The 27,495-nt window shown below is 43.3% G+C and overlaps 1 protein-coding gene across 1 annotated transcript in view; it reads left to right on the top strand.

Moving 5' to 3' along the window:
- Window positions 1–27,495, top strand: part of ITIH5 (inter-alpha-trypsin inhibitor heavy chain 5) — a 48,758-nt gene that overhangs the window by 8,943 nt on the left and 12,320 nt on the right. Inside the window, exons 4-8 of the mRNA XM_030469166.1 lie at window positions 567–674; window positions 2,604–2,854; window positions 10,053–10,222; window positions 10,772–10,888; window positions 24,575–24,746. Coding sequence (XP_030325026.1) covers window positions 567–674; window positions 2,604–2,854; window positions 10,053–10,222; window positions 10,772–10,888; window positions 24,575–24,746 — 818 coding nt within the window. The remainder of the gene's footprint in view (window positions 1–566; window positions 675–2,603; window positions 2,855–10,052; window positions 10,223–10,771; window positions 10,889–24,574; window positions 24,747–27,495) is intronic.

Genomic DNA, 27,495 nt, shown 5'->3' with positions numbered 1-27,495 from the left:
AGAGCAACCAAACTCACACTGAAATAAGTCACTAAGGAATAAGTTGAGGTCTTGGTTTAAAAAATATATTTGGTTTGGTCATGCACAGGTGGCCCTTGTGGGTAGATATTGAGGACACAACTTCAGACATGACTTTAGCAGATAGGGAACATTTCTTTTAGGACAAACAGTCCTTTGCTATTAGCCAGCCAAGCTGTATGTTAGGGGCTGTTTCATTATGCAACCCATGGCCCAGTAACTCATTCCCAGAGAGAAGAATTTTATTCAGGAACGCAGCAACTTGAGAGCAGTCATCCTGAATATGGACCTGAGGAGCCTGGGAGTCTTGACTTTGCTTTCTGGTTTGCATCCTTATGCTTTGGAGATTACCTTCTGAAGAGACATTTTAAACAGGCAAACCCCTGGATTAAAAATGTTCTCTGCTGTAATTCGGCTTCTGTCTCAATGACTTGAGTGGACTCAAAGTGAGTTACACCAGTAGCATGCTCGGTTTATTTGCAAGTGCACAGACTGTGATAGCTGTAGATGAGTGCAGAGTGGTCATGATGACTATCTGGTCTCTCCAGGATCATTGGCAACAAGACTTATTATGGGGAGGTGACAGGGAAAGAGAAGAAGAACAGCAGTGGTGACAAAGAAAGACACAAGAAACCTTCAAACTCCACAGATGGAAGGTAAGTGTTGTGTGTTTGGCTGTTCTGGGAAGTGATGGACTTTCATTCCATCTTTATTTTGGCTTCTTTGGCATACTAATCCATAGATTTATAGGAAGAAGCAGTGAAATAAAATGTTATTTGGACTGCCTGGTGTCATTCCCATACTCCAAGGCATATAAAATTGCAAGTGGTGTTTTCTAGACCTGTTACACAACATTTTCATTTCCAAGATGCTCCAGGATGTATTTGTGAGGGAAAGAAATCATGTTGCTTCCTGAATAACAGGCAGGAAAATTAAGGGCATGGGAATTTAATGAGTTACAGATTCAAGACTACAAAGTTAGCCAGTGGCAAAACCACAGGTAGCCTTTTCAATCAGGCTTACTTGCCCCATTCTCAGTGCTTGACTTATTTTAGTTCTCAGGGCCTGGAAGTCCCTTGGTCCTCCTGGCAGAAACCAGGAGGTTTCTGAGGCTTTAATGATCTAAAAGTCTGTATGTTCACCTGAATGCACTTCTTCAGCAGCACTAGGGGCTGTTTTCTCAGGTTTACCCCAAATTCCCTCAAATGTTTCTAAGAGATGAACCGTGGGATGGATTTTACTGGAAAATCCTGCATTATTCCCATTTAACTGGGATAGTAGCACTAGTCCAACATGAACAAATGATGAGGAACAACTAAACAGTCTTTGCTTTTCAGATCAGAAAAATGATGAACAGTGGAGAGGGACAGAGAGAGATGAACTAATGAAGAATAAGGGTCTTTATTTTGTCCCTCATAGAAAAACCAGGGAAAACTTAACAAGATGATCCCATGTCAGGTTCAAAACAGAAAAAATATTATATTCTTTACAAAGTTGTGTTTCTTACCACTGAAAAATTGTGGGTGCCAAATTTGATGTGGGTTCAAAAAGAGGTTGGACAAACTTATGGTAGAAAAACCCTATCATGAACCTTCAGCAAAGGAACTAGACCTGAGCTGATAGAACCTGGAAGAGTGGGAAAAAGAAATCACTATATTTCTCTTGTCCTGCCCTGTTGCATCCCCTTCTGTGTACAATTACTACCTGTGAATGTTAGACCACTGGTATGACCCAGAGATGTCATTCCAGTTGTCTAAAGGCTAACATTGAAAAATTAAATTATTTTTATACCTCTTAGAGAAATCAAAGTCTCAAACACTTTTCAGTTCTCACTGGATTGTGGGCATCACCAAAATCTTGCATCAGGGGGTTCTGAACTTACCCCTGCATGGCATTAAAAGCTTCCATTCTGGTTATGTGGCTTTTTAATTTTCCCTTCACAAATTGTAGTGCCTGGCATCCTGTCAGTGCCTGGCAGCTGGACCCTGCAGTGCACTGTGTGGGAAGTAGAAGATCTTAAGTTATTTCTGTTTAACAGAGGGCAGCAGAAGTCAATAAAGAAAACAGAAATCTGACTGCCACTTATATGCTGGGTGACTGATGGCACACTGTGGCTGGCTGGAAGACTCATTTTAGAGAAGTGTCCAGTTGTAGGATTGTCTTGGTGGTCCTATTTCACCCCACTGAGTATATGGCTATAAACAGTTAATCCTAAGAAAGAGGAATTAATTTGTACTTTGCTTAAGATACTGCAGAGTCCGCAACAGTAAAGACAAGAATTAATTATGAATCTTTCAGATCCTCTGTAAAAGAAGCCAAGAGACCTATTCCATGTTATACATGTCTGTCATACTCCTCTCTCTAAGAAATCATCTTGTCTTTTAAGACCTTTCCTCCAGTGAAAAACTTCCTCTGTGCCCAATGCTTTGTGAAGCATTAGGGTGTTTCTTTTCTTGCTACACTTACATATCCAGTGATAGAAAATACTTTTATAGGACCAACAAAATCCAGATTCATTATTCACTGAAGGAGCTGGTGTGTGATTTGTATGGGATGTGAAGGTGTCTTTGGACTTTTTCTTCCAGGGAGAATGGCTATGAGACCTTCAAAGCTTCTGTCTTCATCCCTCGCAAGATGCAGGCCAGGTTCCTGCTGCATTATGAGGAGCTTTTGCAAAGAAGATTGGGAAAATATGAATATACAGTCAGCATCAGGCCCCAGCAGCTTGTGGGGAGGTTACGAGTGGAGGTCAACATCTTGGAGAACTCAGGGATAGTTTCACTGGAAGTGCCTCCCCTTCGGAACAGCAAGCAGAAAGGCAATGGGAAAGTTGAAGGTAAGGAGAGATTTTATGACCCATGGTTCTGCTACTGGTTGCTTAATCACTTCCTAAAACTGGACTGGCAGGGCTGGGTGTTCTCCAAGGCAATCTTGGATGATTGTGTAGACTGGTGGTTCAGTCACTTCAGCTCCAAAGGAGGCATTAAACAAAACCCCAATATTGTACTGAAGCAGCATTGTGTAGGATCAAGGTTCTATTAGAAACTAGAGGACACATCTCATAAAGACAACAAGAAAAAGAAATGCTTGCAGCTCTTTACGTGTAAATTCTTCTGGCAAATTCCAATTATGACTTTGTTTAGAAAGATAATTGTGTCTGTGTGGTATCTTTGCATAAGCATGTGAAAACTTTGAAGTTCAATAAATATAGGGCTGATCCCATTCAACTCAATAGGACTTTTTTTCCCTATTGTCTTCAGAAGCTTTGAACTGGACCTTCAGGCCTTGTGCTCAACAGTTTAACAGGCTCTTCTCTGGCTCCACATCTCCTGGGAACTGTTTATTTTAAATTAAATGTTTTTTCCATCCCTCCATGCCAAGGCAGATAGGAAATCCTGCACTTTAGAACATGGGAAATTCCAAGAGGAAAATCCATGTTTTGCCAAAGCACAAAGTGCAGTCCAAGTATCTACTCTTACCTCCAACTGTCCTTGCTTCCTGTTCAAGACAGTGTAAAGGTAATTTTCCTAGTGTCAACTAAAAGCAAGGAGCCTGAGATGCCCTGATTGCTACATGTTGACAAAAAACCCCTCACTAAAACAAGAGGCTGAGTCTGTAAGCAGGATGGGGAGTCTTGTGGGAATTGCTCCTCAGTTACTCTGACAGACTGCCAGCAAAATCTGTGGAGCTGTTCATATCTGCCAGGTAAAGACACTAAAAGTGTGACCTGGGGTTAAACTGACTGCTCAGTGTCATCCTACTGATTCCCTCCACTTCACAGTGAAATCAAGACTCTCAGTGACTTTGAGCAGCTTCAGGTCAAGCCCCATATAACTAATTAGTCTCCCTGATATACATCCACGTGTGATAAAAGTGCTCTGCCTCTCTCATCAGGAGGGACAGGAAGCTTTTTTCACCTATCAGGAAGTACCATACTGCATTGTGGTTTATGGTTTCCTGCAAAACATCTGGCATTGACCATGGTTAGGGACAAACTCAGCACAACAGACACACTCTTGGTCTGGTATGGCAATTCTTACATGTGAATGACATAGAAGGAAAAATCTGGTAACTTGCTATCCAGTGTCAGACTGAGAGCACTGATTATTCTTGGCACAGTGCTTCAGATTTAAAACAGCTCATATAAAAATGGGCCCAAACTCTAAGATTCCACAGTCCTCTCTAGACAATAAAATGTATACAAAATAGTTGCTCTATTTCAGGGTGGGTAAACCAGCTGAAATTCAGATTCCCTGTGCTCAGAATTCACTTACAGACCATTTCTATCTGGAATTGCCCTATACATTTGGTGCAATCTGTTTGCTGTGGTGAAACCACTGCTATGGAAGTCACTGAAATCCCCAACTCATGTCCACCATGGGCAGTCAGGAGTGGGTTGTGTCTCTGACAGATCAAGTCTGCATTGGTACTCATGTGTGTGCCACTCAGATGAGCGTACAGAGTTAAAGAATTCATTAGACTTACCAAGATGAGGAGATTAGGACATTACCAGAAGACAGACAAAAAGAACAACCCAAAAAAGGTCTCAGAAGGGTCTCTGGGAAGGACAGATTATTTTGGATGGGAGGTGTTTATTTTTTATGACCATTTTTGGACAAGATCAATCACACTCAAAGCAGACAACTGGAACTTCCTGCTTTCCTAAGCACAAATGGAAACCAGAAGAATACCCCTAGGGAGGGTTAGGCCAACACAAGGAGCATTGTACTTAGAAATCCACAGTCCTTATCAGCTGCCACCTTTCGAGCTTGATCCAGAAAACAAAACATCTCAGTTGTTAGATCCTCCCTGCAAAACCTCTTTGCTCATATGGCACCCAAAACCTAAAGAAATTTGCACATGCAGTGAGACCTCCAGGCAAGGCTGTGGATTTTTTAAGTGAAAGGTAGAAAAATTATGTGCCAGGTCAGAGTGGGTGCAAACTGGGAGAAAACCAAGAAAAAGACAATGTCTGCTCTCTGCTTGGACTCCTGTGGCTTCAAACTCTTCAGTGTACATCCTCTCTGAATACCAAGCATAGGCAATGTGATGACAAATCTTTCCAGGAGATTTCCTTTGCCAATGACTTCTGCACACACAGATCCATCAGGGAGTTGTATTTTTCCCAAAAGAAGATATTAGGCATGTGAGTTTTGGGAAGTGATCTTTTGGTGTGTGCAGGTGGTGTCTTCTGTCACGTGCAAACCCCAAAACAGGAGACATTGAAGCCAATGATCTTGGCTTTCTCTGATGACCTCAGAATGGAGCCATTTTCTGAATGATGTCCTACCCAGCACCCTCCAGGGATGACTCTCCTCATCCTTTTCCTTCAGAGCAGCAATGTGAGTCATGGACTTGGTGAGGGAGACACTAGGCTGCTAGAGAATGACTATTTCTCTTCAAAGTCATATGTCTCAGAAATGTTGTAATTTCTTATCATAGTTTTCTAGAAGCTTCTGTGTGTGAGCAAAGGATGAACTTTGCATTTGAGCCCTAACCCTGACTCTACCAGTCTCTAAAATAATTTGAGTTTAACTGTTCATCATATGAGAACTACAGCTTCAGATGGAAAATTAAAAAAAAAAAAATGCTTTTTCCTGCTCTGTTTACTTTTTTAGCTGAATTTGGTGAAAAGTTTGTCCAAAGGCCCTATGAACAACCTCAGTGTGAGCCCAGACCAGCTCAAATCTTTGGAGCTCATCCATGCTCTGGACTCTGCAATATCTCATAGATTTTCCTCTCTCAGTCACTTGTTTAAAAAGAACTGGGCCAATAAACAGAGAAGAGTAATTGTGATCCAGATACCAAGTGCTGCCTAAAAAAGAAACCTGGGGGAAGATGTAGTTGCTGGATTCAAATAAAAAAAAGACTGCTTCAAGGAGGGAAAGATACTGTGATTTCTGTGTCAACAGCAGAAAGATCAAGAAGCCATGAGTTTATAATGTGGAAAGAAAAATATAAATTAGACACTTAAAATGTTATAATGTGGAAAGAAAAATATAAATTAGACATTTAAAATGTCTAACAGTGAAAAAGTGAAGCTCTGGAAAGGACTGGCAAGGGCAGGTGCTGAGTTTCCATTACTGGGGGACTGGATGGAGTTCTGGAGAGTTTCTACATGATGTCAAAATCAAGTAGGAAGGGATTTGGTGTGAGCACATGGTCTGAATTTGATAACCAGCCTTCCAGGCCTGATTTCAATTATTCCAGGGTTAAAAAAAGGTTATTTTGGACCTTTTCTATCAGACCTTTTTTTTGTTGTTTGTTTTTAATCTCTGCTCTGGAGATGAGTGGCTATAAGACAGATGGGAGAGGTTCCTCAGGTATTCTTCTCTCTGACCATGGCTGTGTGAGGCACCCTCAGAAACCTCTCCAAGGGTTCCCAGAGCTCTCTCTATGTCACAGGGGATGACATCCATCACCTCCAGAGAGTGTTTTGAGGGGTAACAGAGGAATGCAATGCTATCCACTTGAGCCCTTCTAGATTCCACAGTGCTTTACAAAACTGGATACCATGTCATGCTGCCCACTTAACAGGTGAGGAAACTGAGGCATGGAGTGGCTACCTAATAGTAGGGCTGGAACTCATGCCAGGGTGGCTCACTGAATGTTGTGCTCCTCCATCAATATACTTCTGGCAGAAAAACACAGAAGTGAAGTCCAAAGACCACAGCCATGTGTACCTAAAGTAGGTATAAGGAGAGAGCTTCTGTTTTCTGTGTGAGATGGACTTTCACTAACCCTGGTGTGATGTGGTCAGGCAGCCTAGCTGGTGACAATTCTTGCTTTTCAGCAGTTGAGGAGAAGTAACCCTTCAATAGATCAGAAAATATAAACGAACTGTTAAGCCATTTCGATGAATTCTGGGCATTTCCAACACACTAGCAGTTAAATGGAATCTTGGAAGTGATAGAAGACAGATGGAAAATCCAGGGAGACCTATACAAGCAAAGCTGGTGCTCTGTATATTAAATACATATTATATCTGTTGATTTATCAGATCAGAGGGCAGCTATAAAAGTAAAAACAGATCAGCACGGGGATAAAATCTTATAGCTCTATTGATTTTGGCTTTTCTTTGTCAAGGGAAATTTGAACTGTACACAGATTTTTAGAATAAATGTCAAAGCTCTTGACACTAGTGCCCCTAAGTGATTTTGAGGTATTGGCTAGGACTTCTTTTTCTATTTCTGTCAAGATGGATGGACTGGAATTGGCATAGCCAGAGAGTCAATTCTTGACTTTACTGAAATTGAGTAATATCTGTCATTCACCCTCCCCGGTCAAGAGTTTTGCTGATGAGTTTGTTTCACATTCCAGGTCCTTCAAGTATCATTTATTTATGTAGAAATTTGGGCTCTGAGGAAACTTTTTCCCTGCCTCAATAGCACAGTCTTGTGCCTTGTCTGTTTACATGGGCTCACAGGACACCTTTAAAAGAAAAGCCAAATCACCACAGAAGCAGCATCCCAGAGTGCTCTTGATTTATGACTCTTCCTTTCCTTGCTTTGCTTAGGGGAGTCTAGATTATACAGAGCACTTTAGAATAAATGTCACAGCTTTGGAAAATCATTTTATAAACCCACAAGAACTCTACTACTGGCATTTCTATGGGTTTGACCTTTGGTGAGGTCAGATGTGTTAGGTAACTACTTCATGCCTCCATTTTCCTACTTAGGAAGTAAGTAGGAATTAGACATAGAAGTAAGTAAGTAAATTAGACATAATCATATGTAAAATTTTCTAAATCTCTGTGGGATCTGGATGTAAGGTGGATTGTGTTCAACATTGCTCACAGAAGTCACATTGCATTCCTGTAATGCTGCTCAAAGCACTTTACAAAGGTGAAGAAATGCCACTCCTCATTACACTGCCAGTGTTACAGGAACCTCCAGAGAGGAGCTTTCCAAGACTGCCTGCACCTTGTCATCATGTTCAGTATTGTTAATGAGGTATAGCACCTAATTAATATTATCCTAAAGCAAATGTCTGTGCCTGGCCTAATCATAACATATCCTAATCCCCCGTGACACTCCTGGTCTGCTCTCCATTGAGCATAGAGATTTTCTAGGAGACACTTGCATTGTGAACACCCAAACCAGAACTGAATGTCACCCATCTTTTATTTTCCCTGCCATACTTTAGATTTCTTGGGCCATTTTTGGCAGAGAATTGAGACCTACTCCTCAAAGTATAATTAAGTAGCTTATTCTCACCGATTTATATCTGCACATGAGCAGATAAAATGAAAAAAGGGACCAGGGAGTCTGGATTGCCAGGAAGCTGAACATGAGCCAGCAGTGTGCCCAGGTAGCCAAGAAGGCCAATGGTATCCTGGGCTGGATCAGGAACAGCGTGGCCAGCAGGTCCAGGGAGGGATTCTGCCCCTGTGCTCAGCTCTGGTGAGGCCACAGCTTGAGTCCTGTGTCCAGTTCTGGGCCCCTCAGTTTAGGAAGGAGATTGAGGTGCTGGAGCAGGTCCAAAGGAGGGCAACTGGGCTGGTGAAGGGACTTGAGCACAGATCCTATCAGGAGAGGCTGAGGGAGCTGGGGGTGTTCAGGCTGGAGAAGAGGCTGCTCAGGGGAGACCTCATCACTCTCTACAACTCCCTGAAAGGAGGTTGGAGCCAGGGGGGGGTTGGGCTCTTTTCCCAGGCAACTCTCAGCAAGACAAGAGGGCAGGGTCTCAAGTTGTGCCAGGGGAGGTTTAGGTTGGAGATTAGAAAGAATTTCTTTACGGAGAGGGTGATCAGACATTGGAATGGGCTGCCCAGGGAAGTAGTGGATTCTCCGTGTCTGGAGATATTTCAAAAGAGACTGGATGTGGCACTCAGTGCCATGGTCCAGCAACCGCAACGGTGGTTCAAGGCTTGGACTCGATGATCTCAGAGGTGCCTTCCAACCCAGCCAATTCTATGATTCTATGATTCTATAAAACTTATGTGCCTCAGAAAAGTGTTGGAATAATCACTGTGAGAGCTGAAGCACCTAAGAGGAACATTGGTTGAGAATCTATTTTGGTTTTTTTCAATAGCTGGTTAGGATCAGGGGGAAAGCCCTGAAAATCTGAGGAGTTCAAAGCCAAATGTAGCCTTTGGCCAATCTCATGTAATAGTCCTTATGGAGTTCATAGAGCGAGCAGCTGACACACCAAAAGAGAGTAAGGTAGGATTTTAACCATACAGAGAGGCAAGAAGGAATCTCCATATTCTTCAGCTTTTGCAAAGTAACAAGACAAATGGAAGCTAATTCAAGGGTGACTCAGACCCAAATTATTGTCTTTCTTTGAAGTGCCCTCTAAAAGGTACCTCTCTCTTCACTGACTCAGGGAGGGCTCTCAGAAATTTGGGTGAGTTACACCTCAGGGATGCAGTTTGCAAGGGTTGGATTTTGTCTCAGGCAGTAAGACTGAAATTGCAGCAGCTATACTGGTAACTCTTCGCTGAACATACAAGTAGCTAAGATAACTTGTTCAGATGTGGACATTACACATAAGACACTTGTCAGATCAAGTGATCAATTGGGCAGATCAATCCCACTTCACATACACCTCCAGAACTCCTTATAACCAGTATGGAGAGATCTGCAGTGTGATTCAGCTAAACCCAGAGGAAATGTTTCAGCAGGAAAAATGAATCATACTGGCTTGGACTGGAAGGATCTCAGGTATAGGAGCTGCATTCTAGATGCTGAGAGCTGGTTGGAATGAATACCAGCTCCATGTCTGAAGTTGTGCATTTGCTATTTACAGAAAGCAGTTTACAGTCATACACAGAATGTTTGGCCTCGGTGACCCCCAAACAAAAGTAAGCACAGGAATTTTGTCTAAACATTTATATCCCTGATAGGATTGCAATGTTGAATTCAGTTTAGAATTAGAGGGAGCTCTTATTTTATCACTGGTGAGCTGAATCTTTAATCTCAGTGTGGAACTGTGCTAGCTGGCCTGACACCATGGTAGTACCATGTGTGCTGTGCTTAGATATCTGTAAGACAATGGGTACAACTTGTAATATTGTGGTTTTATCTCAACAGGTGATGTTTCTCCTCCTCCTTCCACTGTAGTTGGACATACCAAAACCTTAGCTAAAGTTACTTTCAATCCCAGTGTTGTTGAGCAAGCCAGGATAGCTCGAAATGGCATTTTGGGAGACTTCATAATTAGATATGATGTCAACAGGGAGCTGAGTGTTGGGGATGTTCAGGTACTGTACACATTACTCATCTTTTATGCTTTAATAATTAAATCTGAGATGGTTTGATTGCCCTGCATGCTCCAAATGTGTTAGAAAATGTTTTCCAAGTGAAGGTCACTTCTCTATGTTGTAAAAACTCTATAAAATAAAACCATTTAGTTGGCAGCCACAAGATGGACTTAAAAAACACAGGTACCTACTTCACTGAGTGACTTTTTTGTATCTGCTTTTCACTCTCAATTTACTGGCTGTACACATCTGAATACAAGGCCCGTTCCCCAAATGCATGTTGTGGTTCTGACCCCTGGGAACATATTGCACAGGCAAGGAAACTCCAATTTCCACCATGGAAGGAAATGTTGAGAGCTCCAGTAGTCTCTCCAAGTCTGGATAAACAGGGGACCAAGATTAAGAGGGATATCAAGGTGCACTGATGCTCCAGTGCAGAGACTGAAAGCAGGATCAGGTGTGCCCAACCAAATAGCCCATAATGATGTGTGTGGAACATTGCATCATGATCTGCCTCCAATTCCTGACTTCCTTGCTCTTCTTCCACAGATTCTTAATGGGTATTTCGTGCACTACTTCGCCCCCACAGATCTTCCTCCATTGCCAAAGAATGTTGTATTTGTGCTTGACAGCAGTGCATCCATGGTGGGAACAAAACTGAAACAGGTGAGATCCTGGTATTTATGATAGATGGGTTGGCTGTAAGGTTGCAGAGAGCTTGGTTCAGGCTTTTCATCTCTCCACTTGGGTTCTTCTGCAAAATGTTTGCTATGCCTGAGGTGAGAGGAGGCTCTGTGGAAATCTCAAGGTGAGATAATTTACACCCAGTGAGAAATAACCACATTAGTAGGAATGGAGAGGACTTCACTTTATACAAAAGGCTGGTGCTGTCAAAACTGAGTGAGGATGCTGCAGATAGGGTTGTCCTGGGCAAGTCTGTTCTGAGCAGTTTAAAGAGAGGCAGATTAGGGAGAATTCCAGGAGATGTGCATTCAGCAGACCATGGTATCCAGCTTAACAGCCGAGAGAAGATACTGTTGTCTTTCAATTGGCAAAACTCATAGTAATGTGGAACTCAATAGCTTCTGTTGAGAGTAATGTCAGTTTGTCCTACTGGAGAATCTGAATCTTCCAGCACAGACCTCAGACATATTGCCAAGGCACAGATCTTAGCATGAGCCAACATCCCCAGCAGAAGAGCACATCACCAATGCTTAAAATTGACCTTTGACATGCAAGATTCAAATTGGTGCCTAAATATATTTTGCTCTGAGCTGGACAGATGAAAGCCATCTCCATGTCAGGAGTCAAGTCAGTTGGGTTGGAAGGGAACTGGGCCTGGGAGAATGCAGTCTTTGTCTCAGTATTACCAGTCTAAAGTAGAAGTAGGCTGTGCCTGGGGAAACACATTCTCTGTCTCAACTCAGTATTATCAGTCTAAACTAGAAGTAAAGATCAATTAAGACTTCTATTCTGTTCTGAATGATTTGGCAGATATAGCTCAGGTCTGCAATTACACTGGAGAGGTAAGTCCACCTTCCATCTTATATATCTGTGCAGAAAAAGAAAAGATTCCAGGCAGGAATTTTGTTTCCTTCTATTTGAAGACTTCTCCCAGAGGCATGAGTTATGGAGACATTAATTGGCTTCTTTCTATTTGGTTGCCACATCTTTACCTTCTACTGTCTTAACATGGCACAGGTAGTAACAGTGGGAAGTGACACTTTGCACCTAAGATGACACCAATATGGGGCAGTTTCAGGTTGCATGCATGGTGTGATGTTACTCTATTAGAAAGACTGAAAGCCAATGGCTCCTGGACAGTTAAAAAGCACTAATTAGTCCATCCAGGCTCCTTGGTTGCCTGCCTAGAATATACAAATATTTCTGGAAAATGTGGTTATTTGAAAGCCTTTTTTTTTTTCCTTGGCCACCTACACTAACCCCAGTGTCTTTAGAAAACACAGGCTGTGGTTGTTCTCTAACAGTTCTATCTTTGAACAAGGACATTGAGGGTGTATTTGCCTCTCTATGCTAAAAACTTTACTATCTGGTTTCAATGGTGATTATAAATCTTAATTTAGAAGCTGTGTCTCCTATTCAATCAAATTATCTCCACTGGGAGCTGAAATGGATTATAACTTTTGTGGCTCCTAATTATCTTCTTCAGTGACTGGGAGAGCAAACAGAGTTGTTTACAAACATCCCTGGTGGGATACTGAAAGAGGTCTTGAAAGAAAATTCCTTTGAAGCTCTACAAATTCCTGTGGAAAGAGCCTGGTTCTTGGCTTTTTATCCCTCTGCTGACAAATGTCTGCCTTGCCTTGCAGAACAAACAGCACAAATGCACCCAGTCCTGCATGCTGAAAGCCATACTTACTAGACATGGCCAGGAATTAACTCTTGAAGGTCTATTTCATGTTCTAGCCAGCTCCTACTGCTAAACATAGATGAATCTCAGGCTAATTTGCTGCAAATAGGTGCCTCTTGATCCTGAAATGAGTGAAATGTCTACCCAGAACCTTTGTAGATGTTATACCCAATTTTTTGCCTTGTTCTCTCAGAAAACCACTGGTATGTTGTAGAGGACTGTTATGTACAGGAAGCACCTACCACCCTGTTTTCAGCTGCTCCAGAAATTAAAACTTCATGGAATTATATCCTAAATCATAAAACCTCCCACACAGATTAGTCAGGGAAAGACCAAATTCTAGGGCTGGCTGATTAATATGCTTCTTTTGTACACTGGGAGAATGAGATCAGTTACAGCCATGACCTATGTCTGCTCCCTGTTTTTTTTTTAACCCAACTGTTGTTGTTGTTGTTAAGATGTTTATTAAATTACAGACACGTCCCCTGGTGGCAGGATACATCTGAGCAGAGGAAATGCCTCCTTTTCTTCTTTTCTCTTGGACTCTTGCAGCTGTGGTGATCCATGGTGGTGTGCAGAGAGCTAGGAATTCCCATGGGACTGCCTTTCCTCATTTCTCTCTACTGAGTCACATGCAAGACCAGCTAAAAATACAGTCAGCACTTGTAAAGCATGCTCTTGGAGGTCATCTGTGGTAACTATGACAAAGGACAGTTTTTAGGGTTGTGTAAGCAAGGATGAGAGACATCAGCTGTGTACCCTTTCCTATAGCAACTCTTCTCTCAACTGCTTTCATGAAGTTAATGGCAAAGTGACTCAAATCAGGTCAGGGTTTCATGCATCCTGCAGTTCCCACAATTTAATGATGAGTAATCTCTTCCTCTTCCAAAGTTTTCTTTTCCTGCATGAAAACCCTTTAACCTAAGATATCTCAGTCTTTGAAGCAACAAGATGTCCAGACCCAGTTGCAAATATATATATCTGGTTGATCAGCTTAAATCAAATGAATAAAACTCTTGAGACAATCCCCTCACACCAGTAAGATGGAGGGGTTTGTGGTGCTTAGGAGTATGGGGTAGTACTGGACTCAGCAGAGTTAGGTTAATGGTTGGACTTGATGATCTGAAAGGTCTTTTCCAACCAGAAGACTTCTGTGTTATTCCTCTTGCAGTTTTCACAGCCTTTGAACTCTGGTAATGTCTGGCAGACTCAGCAGTGTCACAGCAGTCCACCTCAGCTGAGGATCTGGACCTTTGTGATATTCACCTTCTGGCCTTGTTAAGGAGATAAAAGTTAGAAAGAGAAATATCCTGAGCACGATGATAAAAAAATTCAAGACTTTGCTGTCCCAGTGGCAAGGAAGATTGTTTCTGTCCTCTCAAGCCTTGTTCCTTCATTTGCAAGTAAGCTCTGTGTGGAATAGTTGCTTTTAGCAGAAGGTGGATTTACTGAGAAGCAAAATTATTTGCCCTTTGATCAATATCATCTGCTGATTTTTATGGTACATTTGGCTTAGGGGTAGAGGGGGACACAGCAGTTTTACAGTGGTATCACTAGAAGAAAGTGGGACCAGTTATAGATTCACCACCTTGTGATTACCATGATTGCCCCCAGTTTCCCTAAGCATGGTGAAAAAGGACCTGCAGTTCAGTGTTCATGTTCCAAGCTTTGAATGTGTCCACAGAAGGATGGATTTCCAGATGTTTTGCAGACATGTGGTAAAATCCAATTGTTTCAGCCACGGATTCATTTCACCTTACCTTTCCCACAGGCAATAAAATGCCCACACACTCAGTTAAACAGTTGGCTACACCACAAGCCTGGCAACTTCTCAGTGGTGCTGTGTGTCAGACTGTAATTTTCTTTGAGGTTAATGGTGCTAGGAGGAACTCAGCTGAAGCTGGGACCTGCTGCATATTTGCAAATCCTTTCTTTTATTTGCCTGTAACCACCCAAAGGGCACTTTTGGTACCCATGATCTGTGAACCATGCTGTCTGGGCCCTTCTGAGGGCACAAGTGCCTTAGATATTCATTTCCCTAAACCTCTCAGGACACAGGCTCCCTCTGAGTAGTTTCAAGGTGATGAGAAAGAGGACAAGCACCTGATATTCTCACTCCAAACTCCACTGACTTCTGCTGGCTGCTGCAGAGCTGGCTGCAGGCCTCTTGACTACCAGTCCAAATAGTGTCTGCTGCCCAGAACTGCCTTAAATCACCCAAAAAATGCTCATTCTAGTTACAGCCTTCAGTGAGCTTAAAGCTACTGTCTGTAAAGAGGAAAGATTTGTCAGCTTTTCCATTTCTGTTGGAAAACAACAGCTTGGGAGAACAAAGAGCTGTGTGCAGTGTCTCCAGCACCAACAACTTCATGCAGCTGCCTCCTGCTTGGGAATACACAACAGCTGTGTCAGCCCTCTTTGGAGATGTGAATATGGAATATGGGGATCACTGCTGTAAATAAGATGTCAGAGCCACATAAACCTTCATTGCCTAGCTTCAGGTACAAGTTCCAGTCATGTAGTAAAATAATATGCCTTCCCCAAACCCTAACATTTATAAATAATAAGGTCATACAGAGAAACAAGTAACCTGCATAGCATGATGGCATCAGATGTTCAGGATGAGCATCTGCCAACATGACCCCAGCTGAATTGCACCATCCTGAGGCAGCAGAAATAAAGGCAGAATTTCCCAGGAAGACCCCAACCCACTCATAACTGGCAAGTGCCTTTATTGGGTTTGGAGTATGTAGGATGCAAAAGCAAAGGCAAAAACTGACATGGAAATACTGCTGAGGTTTGCACTGAAACCTATTAAGGTTTTCAATGAGACTTTTGCTGAATTAATTAAAGGATTAACTGAAATTGGGTGCTTCCAAAGGGGCAAACACTGCCCAGTAATCACCAGACAAGTCCATAGTGAAAAGGAAGGAGCAAAATCAAACTGGGAAGTCAGTCCAAGGATCAGGGTCATTGAGGTCTAGGACCAGGCATAGCTGTGACATACACCTACAGCATAGCTACTGGTCTGAGACTCAGACTGGGACTGAGGGCCCAGACTGGAGCTTAAATGGGCAGGATTGTGAGTGAAGGCCTCAGGTAGGGTTGGTCAGAGCCATTAAAGCCTATTAGTCTGCATGCTTATGAAGCTATAGATCTGGGTTTCTTTGACAGTCCTTCCCAAGCTGGAATTGTGGTTTGGTTTTGGTTTTTTTTTTTTGTTTGTTTGTTTGTTTTTTCTAGTTGCTGGAGCAATACCTGGAAGCCAGACCTGGCTTCTATTCATGTTTTCATCCCAGATCAGTTATGTGTACTTAGGTAGGTTATTTTCTTTGCCTGTGCTTGTCTCTTTGCAGAGTCTTGTCTGTTCAGCTGGCAAACTCAAGGCTGGGCTAATGGCTGTACAAGATACCCCCAAGTTTAAAAAACACCTGATCTTTGCCAAGCTATCAGTCTAACACTGCTTGGAACAACACTCACTGCTATTGCCAAGTAAATAACTCCTTCACCCTAATTTAGGGTGTGTACCTCACATTGTTCAGCTGGGATCTTCAGTCTGTTTCTGACTGAAGAGCAGTTGATGCTCAGGAGTGCTTGTGGGATCTTGTGCAGAGCCTGCTGGAGTGAGGTCTTCTGTTATACATTCCTGTCTGAAGTCATCAAGCAGTGTTCACAGACAGTTCTGATTCTGATGGCCACATATTTGAGCTCACTTAGGAATAAGGGATATTGACAATAAGTCTATCATGAGGAGAGAGCTCTTGTTAACTTACCCTTAAGTAGTGACTTCACCTTCTCTCCACTTTCACATTCACCTGGTCTATTTTCAGCTGAGTTTTGGGCAAGGGTTTGGCCTGAGCTCACATCTGAGGATGTGGCTTGGGATGGGAGTGGGCAGTGGAAGAGCTGGAGAAAGAGATATGCAGGAAGGAGTGGTGATCCTGGAGCTGGAGATGCTGAGGGGATTTGGAAATAGGGAAATGTGAGGGCCCTGTGACAGATTCTCTGGTGGGAAAGCAGACAAGTTTCTTTTTTTGTTTTTAAAGAACAATTCAGTGCTCTTTCACTGCTTAATACTAACCATGAGCAAAGGTGCTGGGTCTTTGTTTCACCCAAGCATCCATCTTCACCATTGCTCACTCACTGGATATGAAAATGGGGAAGCTGTGTGTAAAATTAAAAGAGGTATCACAATTCAAGGAAAAAAGGGCCAAGGCTTTGCAAGGAGGTGACTAGAGAGTCACAGCCTTTGGAGAAGGATAACAGATACTTCATCACTGTGGGAGTACATCACTCCTTTTCATGGAGAAATAGCTCCTCTCTGAGTGGAAAGGACACAATCTCTCCTTGCTGAAATAGCACAGAGCTTTTCTCCATGGAGAGAAAACATCTCACTGGGAAGGAGGAACTCTTCCCTCTCCTATCAGGTTTCATGCACAGGGAGGATGTTCTGAAAAGTGCTTAGAAAGCTGCAAACCTGGCAGGCTGCTGAGCCACCACCCACTGTGAGAGAGTGGCTGCATGGTGAAGAATGGAGAGGAATCAACATGAAAAGCTCAGCAGTTTGTGTCTCAGCCCAACTCCTGCTGCCTAACTTAGCAGCTAATGGTTGCTGAAACCAAGGGGATGTGCTGTGGGCAGCCTCTTGGCCATGTCTGCTCTTCCCAGCACTGTGTCAGCAGCTGCTCTGTGTGACAGAGGATGGAAATCTGGAGTCGTTGGAATAGTTTTCATGCACATGAACTCATTCCATCTTCTGAGGCTGGGCAGAGAGACAGTTATCAAGCTCTGTATTGATAACTTCCCTTGGTGTTGACCTTTTTCTGCTAGCTCCATGGAAACTGTTTTTCATGCTGACAGGGAGGGTGTTTGAGTGTCTGGCTGGCATGTTAGGGGATGTGATCCCACTTCAAATGAGCTAAGCACAAGATAAGAATGTGGCCTTCATACTCTGCTGTGTCAGTCTGGCTGCCTGCCTGGGTAGCCCCATTATTTCCAGTGGGGCTATTTCAGTGTTGCATTGTAGGGCAGCCTTTAAACTTTTATTTTGACTTACTGTGCAGAAAGATTTACAGCTCCAGATGTAACCCATACCACGCTGTTGATAAGGACTTGAAGTTAGGATGCTTGGTTCTGATAAGAACTTACCTGCTTAAAAGGTATTTATTTATATCAGCAACACTGCAGTGAGATTGTAAAGTCTGAGCATCAGCTCTGCCCTCTGGGCACATGGAACTCCAGTTCCTGAGAAATCAGATCATCTTGCAGTTTTTCATCTTTTTATCTTCACCATGCTGTTGGGTGCTACAGAAGTAAGTTACCCCAACTGATTGCTGAGCTTGTCCACATCTTTGAAGACAGTTTTATCTTCCACTGAGCAGAAATCCGGTGCTTAAATGCTTTGGATGGATGTGGAGCTAAGTGATTTACTCAATGTTAAGTGAAAAATCTTTTTCAGAAAAGGCATTAGACACAGTTGCTCTAAATGATGGAGAATTCATTTTGCAGACAGGGAAACTACAAAGCAACTTTTTCTGAAGCCATATAGGGACTCAGCAATGTTCAAGTTATTAGCAAGAGATCTGTTCTGTTCAGGGGAGAGAGAAAACCATAGGCTGTAGACAGACCTTTATTGTCCAGAGCTCTACAACCAAACTCCCTCCCATCACAGGACAGTGTCAGTGTAAAACAAAATACTTGTTGTCCAGGATTGTGAAGGAGTTTTCCTTGGTTATGTGCCTGCCAGGAAGAAAGCACAAAGATACATTGACAGGGAGAAGTTGAGCTGCAATCCCTGAACTGCATGATGCTCCCTGCAGATGAAGAAAGGGCAGATTGTCCTTCCTAAGAGGGGGATGGAGGAGGGAAAAAAAATAATCCAAGGATACACTTCTGTGTTAAAACCCATTTTTGGTACAAAAGTCCCTGTTGCTGGCAACTGACACCTTATCTGCATTTTATGTGGGCAGAAAGAAAATGGGGACATAGAGGAAAGCAAAACTCCCAAGATGTGATCTTAAACCTCAGCAGGCATGAGACTGCCTGTAAAACAGCAGCAGAGCTCACATGCCTTTCCTTTGGTTCAGATCCTAAACCAAGGTTATGGCAATAGCCTGTCTGACCTCAATAGCACCAATTCAGGTGAAACTGATGCCAACCTTTCCTGAACTGACAGTGTTAACCTCTCTGACAGACCATGGGCAGAATTATATTGCTGCTGTAGCACTGAAAAGCAATCTCTGGAGCTTTCCATCAGCTGCCTGTGTGTGTTTGGAAAGGTAAAGTTAAGAACCAAAGCACAGAGGATCTCAAGGAGCAGGGGGAGCTCTTCTGTTTTTTTATCCCTGTGTTTCCAATAGTTTTTTTTTCTGCCAAAGAACATATTTACTTGTACTTTTCTCCTTGCTGTAGGAGATCTGGTTTCTGAGCCCTTCTCTGCACTGTTGCACTGTCAGGCAAGTTACTGGACAGAGCTGTGGGTTCCTAATTCCCTTTGAACTTACAGCTTGTGCCTTGCTTGTCAAATATGGGCCCCAAAAATGGTATCTAGAAGGACAAAGTAATTTTGTCTTCTAGTTGTGGCATCCTTCACTATATGGTTCCAGATGGTCTGATGAAAAATGTTCTCAAGCAGAGCTCTAAGCCAGTGGCTACTGCCTTCCAAAGGCTTTGGTTGTGCCTGCCTCTCTGCTAGCCATGCTCTTTAGACTGACTGATCTTGAGCCCACACAGGGTTCTGGTGCTGGCTGGGGCTGGGAAGGGGCTGTGTCACCGGTGCCCATGTTTCCCTGCCCAGCTGGGTTTGGGATTTTTGCCAAATTATCTCAGAGGCAGTGGTGAAGTGCGTGCTGGGGAGGGCTCCTGCATCTGGAAGCTGTTTCCAAGCAGGGCTGAGTTTCACCACCATGGTGCAGAGACCCACTGACCATACAGAACTGGAAAGTATTTTGATTTTTTAAAAATTTTATTATTATTTTCTCTTTTTAACAAGCTGTTCTGAAGCTAGCACAGAGGACGTGGGCTTAGGATGAAGTACTTACAAGTGCTCCTAGGCAATGGAAAGTCTGAATATGTGGGCTTGGGACATGCATTATAATGAGGTGCTTGAATTCCCCCCTTGCTTCATAGCAGGGCCAATGTCTGGCAGTGCCATGGCAGCTAACAACCACACATTGTCTCCCTTGGAACTGCACAGATTTCAGGCTAGCCAGGCTTTGCCCTTACCCTGCTTCCCAAACAACTGAGAGGCTGTGGGAGAAATGTCACCAGGACTCAGATTCCTCCTAAAAGGTGCCCAGATGGTCTGACATCATTCCAGATGTCTCCGGGGCAGCTCTGTGACCCAAGAAAGGGCTGAAGGCTCTCAGCTCTCCCATGGGGATGTGTCTCTTCCCATGCTTTACTCCACTGGTGTTTAAGCTAAACAGGGTCTGTCAGAGCTAGCCCCAAGGGCCAGGTACAAAGGTGACAAGTCACAGCTGAACTGGAGCACAGCTGAGGGAGGGAATTCTCTTCCCTGCTATTGCTAGGGGTTGTTCAGCCCCAATTCCCACTGGCCAGGAAGCAGGGCCCTTAGCATGAATGAACTAAAGGAGCATCAGCTGCATTGCTTGTTTAGGTATTATTAAGGAGGTGACAACAAAGACCAGAGTGGTGGCTGGGAGCTGGCTTATCTCTGACCTTGTAGGCTTGAGAAGGCCCTGTCTGCATTCAGGTCATGTAGATGTTGTGAGCTCATCATTAGCTTCTCATCATGTCTGAAGCACAGACAAAAAACTTTGGTCACTTCCTGGCAATCAAGATCATCTCTTCTCAGCTGTAGACCATGAATCTGCTCCAGATTTGGGATATCAGTGATTTTCTGTAGCTCTGGAGGTGGCTGTTTCAAGCCCTAGGTCCCAGCTCTGCTGACAGCTCATTCACCAGCACAGTTTCTCAACTCAAATGCCCTGGAGTGGCAATTCAATCTCCAACTTTCACCTCAATTTCATCCATGCTAATTTGAGGTAAATGGAGTAATCTTCCTCCACCGAGTTATCCTGCTTTAAATCCTCATTTAAAACTTGTCTCTGGCAGCTACAAATTATTCCCAACTGGCAAAAATGTAGGGTTTGGGGTTTTTTCCCCCACTTTTTTTTCCCCAGCTGTATTGTATTAGCACTTCCTGATATCCTCTCCTTTGATCTGTGCTCTACCCTCCACACAAAACCACATCTACTCAGGCAAACACACTGGGAGAGCTGCTTCACCTCCACAGCACATGGTATGGGGCTGCTGGACACTTAAACTGGGTTTCCCCAGTACAAGTGGGTTGGATCTGTGCCCATCTCATCTCCAAAATGAAGCAGTGCTATATGCACAGATGTGGAGGAAGGATCTGGCCCTTACCAGAGAAGAAATGGTTAATTTTCTGCCTGGAAGAGAGAGTGCCTTTGGCAGGAGTTTAACTGCAATGATTCACTGAGGCCGAGGCTGGAGTGGGAAGTGCAAAGACCCCACCAGCAGCAGTGGAGCAGCTTGGGAATCCCACTGCAGCCTCAGCTCTTGGCTGCTTGGTGCCAGAAGACATTCCAGCTGTGGGCTTGCAAGGCTAGAAGGAGAAACCTGCTGCCCTGTTCTGCCTGAAGCACTGCCAAACACTCCTTGCAGGAAGAGCTTTGCGAATCCTTGCCTGAGGACTGGCAGAACTGGGGGAGAGGGCTGGGAATTAGGAGAACCAAGTCATAGCTGAGTGCTTAAGGATTTCATCTTCTTATTTACAGTTGCTGTTGTGTGCCAGCTTCTGAATCAGATCCAAACTTCCAGAGGGAAGTCACGTCTCTCTTGCAGCCCATTTATGGGTGAGGGATATTGGTACAAAGTGTCTGTTACCACACTGTGAGGACTGAAAGTCTTTAGGATAAAGTCCTTCTGGGCTGGGAGGAGAGATGGAAACACATAGGATGAGCCAGAGAATTCAGAGCACTTTGAGAGAGGTGGAGAGCCTGTTCAGCTCCCTTTGGCCCCAGGGAGCACTGTAATTAGGTCTCGAGGTGAGTTTCACCTCTAGAGTTGAGCTACTGAGCTTCTTGGGAGAGACAGGCAATTCCAGACAATGACTCAGCCCATCCTAAGACCTATCCAAACCAGATGGGATGGATTACTCCCTGGAGGTGCCTTCCCCTGCCTAGAGAGGGAATAGATGCAATGCCCCAGCTTTCTGATAAGTGAGTTGGGAAAGCTGTATCCCACCCTTCATTTTTGCTGAGGATGAGGTAAACACTAGAGGAGAAGGAGCCATATGGCCTCCCTTATTCTCTTTGCTTTGGAGCAAAAATATGTGCACACATGCACTCTTGTACATATGGTTGTGTATATATATTGCATAAATTCAAAGGATTTCTATTGAAATTGCAGAGGCAAGGACATGATAGAGATGCCAAAATCCAAGCTGTCTGTGCATTAAAACATGACAGCACTTTTTCCTGGGAAAAAATGACTGAAACTTCATGGAAATTACTTAACTGTGTCAAAAATAAGACATAAAAAAGAAAGAGAGATGAAAGAAAGGGAAGGAGAAATGGTCCCAGCCCCACATTTGGCTCCTGTTGAGCATGTGGGGAAATGCTGTTTTTTCTAGGAAAATCTGCTTCACTTCCCTCCTGACTCCTTCAACCATTTTAGCTTGGATGCAGTGCACAGCAACCTACACTGCTGCCCTGTGTTGTTTCACCTTTTCTTTTCCTTTTCTGTTGGCTGAACAGAAGCAAGAATGTCAAAAGGGATTTCTGAGCACACTGGAGCTGAGATGCTGTCTCTCTGCAAGAAGGCCAAAGAAAGATTATTTTTCCTCTTAACTTGTTCTCAGAAACAACAAGGCAAAAGTGCAGTTTGACAGAATTGCAAAAAACTGAAAAGAGGGTTTTTGTAATGAGAAAGATCAAATGATATTAATTATACTCAGAGCTATAATACGGATTATGAGAGCTGGGGACTTTTCCTCCAGATCATTACTTCTAGGCATCTCTGTTTCTCTCCTTTGCTTTTCTCCACTGTGTTCTTCCTGCTTTGCCATTCCAGTCATGCATGAGAAGTGATTTGGATTGAGCTGGAAACTCCGTGTTTTGGAAAGATCTCCATTTGTGGCCTTGACATCATTACTAAAGTAGTCTGTGTCTTGGTTTTCACTTCTGTAAAATGAGACTATGAATGTTTGGGAGTCCCTCTGAAGGCTGATGTCATGTATCTGATGCATTTTTACAATACAAGGGCTATTGTAAAAGAGGAGATGAGAGAGCATAAAAACTTCCTTTCTTTTTCAAACAATGACTATTTAGCTCATGTTAGCAAGTCCTCTATGGAGTGTTAGACTGGAGCCTTCGTGTTGGGGCAGACATTCATCTTCTTGAAGGTTTACTAAGTGGGGTTGTCCCTTTCTCTTTGAAAGAACCTCTTCCAGCAGCATCTGGTTTAATATTCTTATTTCTGAGACGTTCAGAAAGTGCTTGGTGGTGAGACGTGGAGCAATGTTCCAGCTAAACAAATAGAGGGATTAATTCTGTGATCCCTGCAGAGGAAAACAGTTTATACAGAAACAGAAACAGGCAGGGAGGGACTGCAGACCTGGCTCCAAAATGCTTGAAGCTATGGGAAATATTCCCCTTCACTTCAGATGGTGTGGAAGCCAACTCACCAGCTGGGAGAGATTCCACTGTGGTGGGTAATTTCTTTGCAGTTGCATCATTGCATCATCAGCTTCAATGCACAATCCAGAGGGGTATTGATGACACAGCTTGATTAGTCCTTTGAGCTCCTTCCCAAACTGTCTTTGAGTAGCAACATCAGGTCTACAAACATGTGGTTTCCAGCACTGCTGATTACCTTTTGTATTTCTTCTGGACAAGCCCTTCATATATTTTCCTGTGAGGGGAACCTTTCAATGCTGACAAGTCCACTGTATTATTTCCTCCATAACTTTCCTTGGAATTTGAAAGGCTTGGTGGCAACCAAGAAGGGGCAGAGCAGAGAAGCTGCTGACCCATCCATTTACAGACACTGCCTTGTATTCCTCCCATGTGTTTTTCCATCCAACTATAGGGAATGTTTTCATGACAGAAGCTGCTTTTGGGCATCTTCTCTCATCTGGTCTTCTTAAGCTGAAGTTTGTCTCCATGTGAACACAGCTGCATGACTGCTAAATAAAAGTTGGTCACACTGGGGAGAACTGGACACTTTTACATTCTTCCTGTTGGCTTATCCTCACTGGACTGTCTTTCTCATTACCTAGGAGCTTTCATCTCTCTCCCTATGAACTTGTCTTGATGCCAGCTTTCCTCACTCTGCTTGCCTATGTTTACATAGGATGACAAACAGCAGAGCAACATAATGTTGACATATTGCTGGAAAAGCAACCTGTCTGCATCATACATTGGAACATATTGGTTTAAACATTTCTGACTTGTGGGCCTATTAATTGGAATATGTATATCTCAATCAGTATGCTAATTATGGATGTGAGCATGTGCATCCTTGGCATATTTAGAGGTATTTCAACTTGTAAGTAACCTTTTCAATGACATGCCACTAACAGCTTGTGCAAGTCTAAGGGGCTTCAGAAAAACCACAAGGGTTTTGGTATTTGTAAAAACTATTCAGTATCACTTAGTTCAGGGCATGGTTCTGCCAGTCACTAAGAGCTTTTATCCTAATTGTTATGCATTATTTTAATGTCTAGACTTAAATTTAATTTAGTTAAGTCTAGACATGTGTCTCACAGCTTTGCAAGATCTTTTGGTCAGGAGTTGTTCCTTTGTCTTAGCACCTGGCACAACAGAGATCAGGCTTCGAGACAGACGAGACAGGGAAGAACATCCCACTTGTCTTCAGGAGCCAAACTGGCAGTGTAGAAACATCTGCAGGATCAGCAAATAAATTTTAAGAATTAAATCCTTGCTCACTAAAACACTGACAGTTGTGTCTACTGGTCTCTTTTCTCTTTCTAGACCAAAGAAGCTCTCTTCACAATTCTCCAGGACCTAAGGCCTGAAGACCACTTCAACATCATTGGCTTTTCCAACCGGATAAAGGTCTGGCAGCAGGACCAGATGGTGCCAGTTACTCCAAACAACATAAGAGATGCCAAAAAGTACATTCATAACATGTCACCTACTGGAGGTATGATCCAGAGATATAGAGGGGATTAATTTTGCTATCCAATTAACTACATCAGAATGGAAAGGTGAATATGATCCTGCAGCATAAAGCAATAAAAAGACATTGGGACTTAGGTCCCAATGGGTTAAGGGGGCTCCACTCAGGGTTATGTGACAGAAGGATATGTACCCTTTCTTAGCATACATAATGGGAAGGTGTCCCCAAATCCTGTTTTCTGATCTGATACACTTATTGAGATCAAGTTGGGCCCTTTCTTGCTTTTATCTGGTGAGACCCTCAGAGTAGGAAAGTTTCCAAGGTTATTTCTTGAAGATACAGGTGAAAGGACTTGAGCACAGATCCTGTGAGGAGAGGCTGAGGGAGCTGGGGGTGTTGAGGCTGGAGAAGAGGAGGCTCAGGGGAGACCTCATCACTCTCTACAACTCCCTGAAAGGAGGTTGGAGCCAGGGGGGGGTTGGGCTCTTTTCCCAGGCAACTCTCAGCAAGACAAGAGGGCAGGGTCTCAAGTTGTGCCAGGGGAGGTTTAGGTTTGAGATTAGAAAGAATTTCTTTCTGGAGAGGGTGATCAGGTATTGGAATGGGCTGCCCAGGGAAGTAGTGGATTCTCCATCCCTGGAGATATTTAAAAAGGGACTGGATGTGGCACTCAGTGCCATGGGCTGGGAACTGCAGTGGGAGTGGATCAAGGGTTGGACTTGATGATCTCTGAGGTCCCTTCCAACCCAGCCAATTCTATGATTCTATGAAATACCATATCCTGGTGAAGGACACACAGGGCCTGTACCTGTGCAGTTTCTGAAAGTCTGTGTAAAAGCACGAATGTGGTTTTGTCTGGGTTGGAATCTCCAGGAATGGACTACCCACCCAGTGTGGGCTGTGGGACTGCCTGCTTCAGTTCCTCACCTAATAATGTCCTCTTCTTGTCTTTACCAAGTAGCATCTAGAAAAAAACCATTTAAGAATCTCTTATCCTTTTTTCCTTATGCCTTGTTGACAGCAGAAGAGGGGAGAAGACCTCAGAACAGTGGCAGGGTGATGGCATGGGTTTGAATTTGCTCCAGTGGTCTCCTATGAGGCTATGGACACTGTCATAAAAAATCATAGTGAGGTTTGTAATCAACCACAATTTGGCAGCTGTGTCCACCCCAGCTGAGGACTTCCCAGGTAGGCAGAGAGCAGCAAAACGACCTCTGTAAATCCTTCCTCACACAAGCAGCCACAGCTGGTTGAAGGTCAGACAGGGCCTTCCCATGGTTGCACCATTCCTAGCAAAGGAAACTCTCTGATGGAAAAACACAGCAAACAGGATGGTTTGCTATGCCCTTTGTATTGAGAGGAAGAGTTTAGGAAGTGGCCAAGGGACCTCCCAGTTAAACAATTACCATCAGTGGGACTACACTTGGTACAAAGCTTTTTACAGCTGAAGTGCCAAAAGAGCTGTGCAGGAACCAGCTGAGTTTGCTCACAAACCTGCTAGAGAAAAGAAGTAAAAGGAAATTATTAACTCAGGCTCTACAGGAAGGTGCAGTGATTCTCCATTCCAGGCCAGTGGTACTTTAGTTTTGTGTAACTCAGCATTTAACCTGTGCTGTTGCTTGTGTGCCTTCCAGTAAGCATTGAGGCTCACAGGTCACACACAGAAAGAACATACCATGTGTGCATGGCTGTGTCATATTCATACACCAAAGAAATGGGAATAAAATATTGCTGCTAAATATTCTTGCATGTGACAAAAAGTAATTTTTGGTGCTGGGTAGCTCTGATGTGCCTGGGTTTGAAGTGACACTGTCTGCCTTGTGGCACAGTTTTGTTTCTGGGGAAAAAAAATCTTTCTGAAATTATGGATCTGGATTGAGACTGAGAGAATATTTGGATATTTAGGTGCAGAGTTTTGTTTAAATACCATTTTGAAAAAAACATAGTCTGGATTTTGAGGACTTTTCAGGAGTTTTAGCCCCTTTCCTGTTCCTTGTCTTGCTGCAGTCACTGGAACTGTGCATTCTAAATTTCTAGGTACATGGTGCATGGTCAGAGCTGCTAGCATTCCCTTGCTGATAACCTCCCTAGATCTTCCCCTAGGAGGAGTCCACCGTGCGTGGCTTTTAAATCATTTCACTTGCTTTTTTTTTCTGAGACCTGCTTGTAACCCAGATCTTGCAAAGGTTCCACAAATAATCCCTCTTTGCCTTGACTAGCACAAAAAGTACATGAAGCAAGGAGATAAGGATTTACCTGTTTCTCATTTTCCTGCTTTCTCTCTTTACTTAATTTTCTGAACACACAGTAGGTTTGAATCTTTTTCCTGGTTATTCTTCTCAACTACATCTATTCCCTCATTTATTTTCTGGTTTGCCCCTCTCTCCCCACATCAGGCAGCTCCATTCTTCACTAGCCAGTTGTTCTGTGAAAACACAGTTTTCAGCTAACAAAACCATTTCTCTTTCTTTTACACTTTGTTAGCCTCTGGGGTTTTGAAGAACAAACCCAACCACTTGTTTTCCCATCTGAAGATTTTTTGTCTCTCTTCAAGTCTTGTGCTTTTCATATGAAATGAGCAGAACTTGTCCTAGTTCAATATGATCTGGTAGAGTCCCCAATTAAGTTTAACTGTTATTCTGTGTACTGGCAGGAGATGGTGTGTGTTGTGGCTCTGCTTACTCTGGGAGACTCCTGTACATTGAGATATTAAAGGATAAAGCAATTTTCCATAACAAACTGCAATTCATAGCCTTATAATTTGAACTAAGAA

This window comes from Calypte anna, chromosome 1 (assembly GCF_003957555.1).
Source record: "Calypte anna isolate BGI_N300 chromosome 1, bCalAnn1_v1.p, whole genome shotgun sequence".
Taxonomy (NCBI): Eukaryota; Metazoa; Chordata; class Aves; order Apodiformes; family Trochilidae; genus Calypte; species Calypte anna.
This window is presented reverse-complemented; position numbering and strand designations above follow the sequence as displayed.